The sequence below is a fragment of the Sphaeroforma arctica genome (genome assembly GCF_001186125.1).
Source record: "Sphaeroforma arctica JP610 unplaced genomic scaffold supercont1.479, whole genome shotgun sequence".
Classification (NCBI taxonomy): domain Eukaryota; class Ichthyosporea; order Ichthyophonida; genus Sphaeroforma; species Sphaeroforma arctica.
In genome coordinates this window covers 1-1,071 of record NW_014040079.1, presented here as the reverse complement: position 1 = coordinate 1,071, position 1,071 = coordinate 1, and the positions used below count along the sequence as shown (strand labels likewise).

At 45.8% G+C, this 1,071-nt stretch overlaps 1 protein-coding gene across 1 annotated transcript; it reads left to right on the top strand.

Moving 5' to 3' along the window:
- Positions 1-128: 128 nt before the first annotated feature.
- Positions 129-407, top strand: SARC_06615 (hypothetical protein; the record flags this gene model as incomplete). Its single annotated transcript, XM_014299465.1, has 1 exon — positions 129-407. A coding segment is annotated over one exon (279 nt), but the record flags the coding sequence as incomplete, so codon positions are not given.
- Positions 408-1,071: the final 664 nt, after the last annotated feature.

The window sequence follows — 1,071 nt, the reverse complement described above, 5'->3', positions numbered from 1 at the left end:
TATATAGATACACATATATGTATACCTCGAAGTGTATATCATATCTTATATGCTTTCATACAAACATATAGACATACTTGTACAAGAATCGTGACAGAATCTACCTTATTTTTTATAGGACTGGCTGTATGAAGGATTCAGCAGCCGACACCTCCGTGACACAAGAGAATACCCAGCAGGAGTCCACTTCCGAGAGCGAGATACAAATTACACAAGCCATCGTGGATAATTCCGTGAATTTCGGAGATGTGGTTGCTATAGTAATCGCTGTGCTTATCATCGCGCTCATGTGTGTGGCGCTGCTGGTAGGTATACTCGCGTGTCTGCGAGCAAGGCAGTTCAAACGCGCGGGTATGGGAAAGAACAAGAGCCAATCAGCCTTAGCGGACCAGCACTGCGCAACTGAGGTAGGATTGGCTTGACTATGTGTAGTAGTTAGGATTGGCTTGACTGTGTGTAGTAGCGTCTATGGCTTATATAACTGTCATCCTTGTGGTTACACTTCGTGAGGGGTATGCTGAACGGCGTTCGTTTTGTCGTGGTAGTGTGCACGCGCTCGAGTAGCATCGTATCCTGGTTCGATACGTATCAAGATACTTTGCTTAAGGATGCACGACTGGGAGTGTACATAGAACCCTAAAAATCCCTAAACCCTGGAACCTTAAAACAATATGAGGTGACCTTACCCTTCCACTCACTCTGTAGCACTGACTATACACCTACAGGGTCTCGGGGTAGCATACGATCCTGTAGCATTCCTAGATGTGAGTTACAAACTGAAGAAAGATTCTCCCAAACTGCTGGATGGTGTTACTGGCGTGGTGCATCCGGGAGAGATGGTCGCCGTAATGGGTCCTTCAGGAGCTGGCAAAAGCACGGTCAGTGTTATTGAGATAAGCACACTTTTAATTTGGGTTGTTTGTATACATGTTTACATGCGTGTGTGTGTTCTTGTAGGTCCTCGCGTATTTGTATAGATACATACACACAAACGCACACACACACACACACACACACACACACACACACACACACACACACACACACACACACACACACACACACACACAC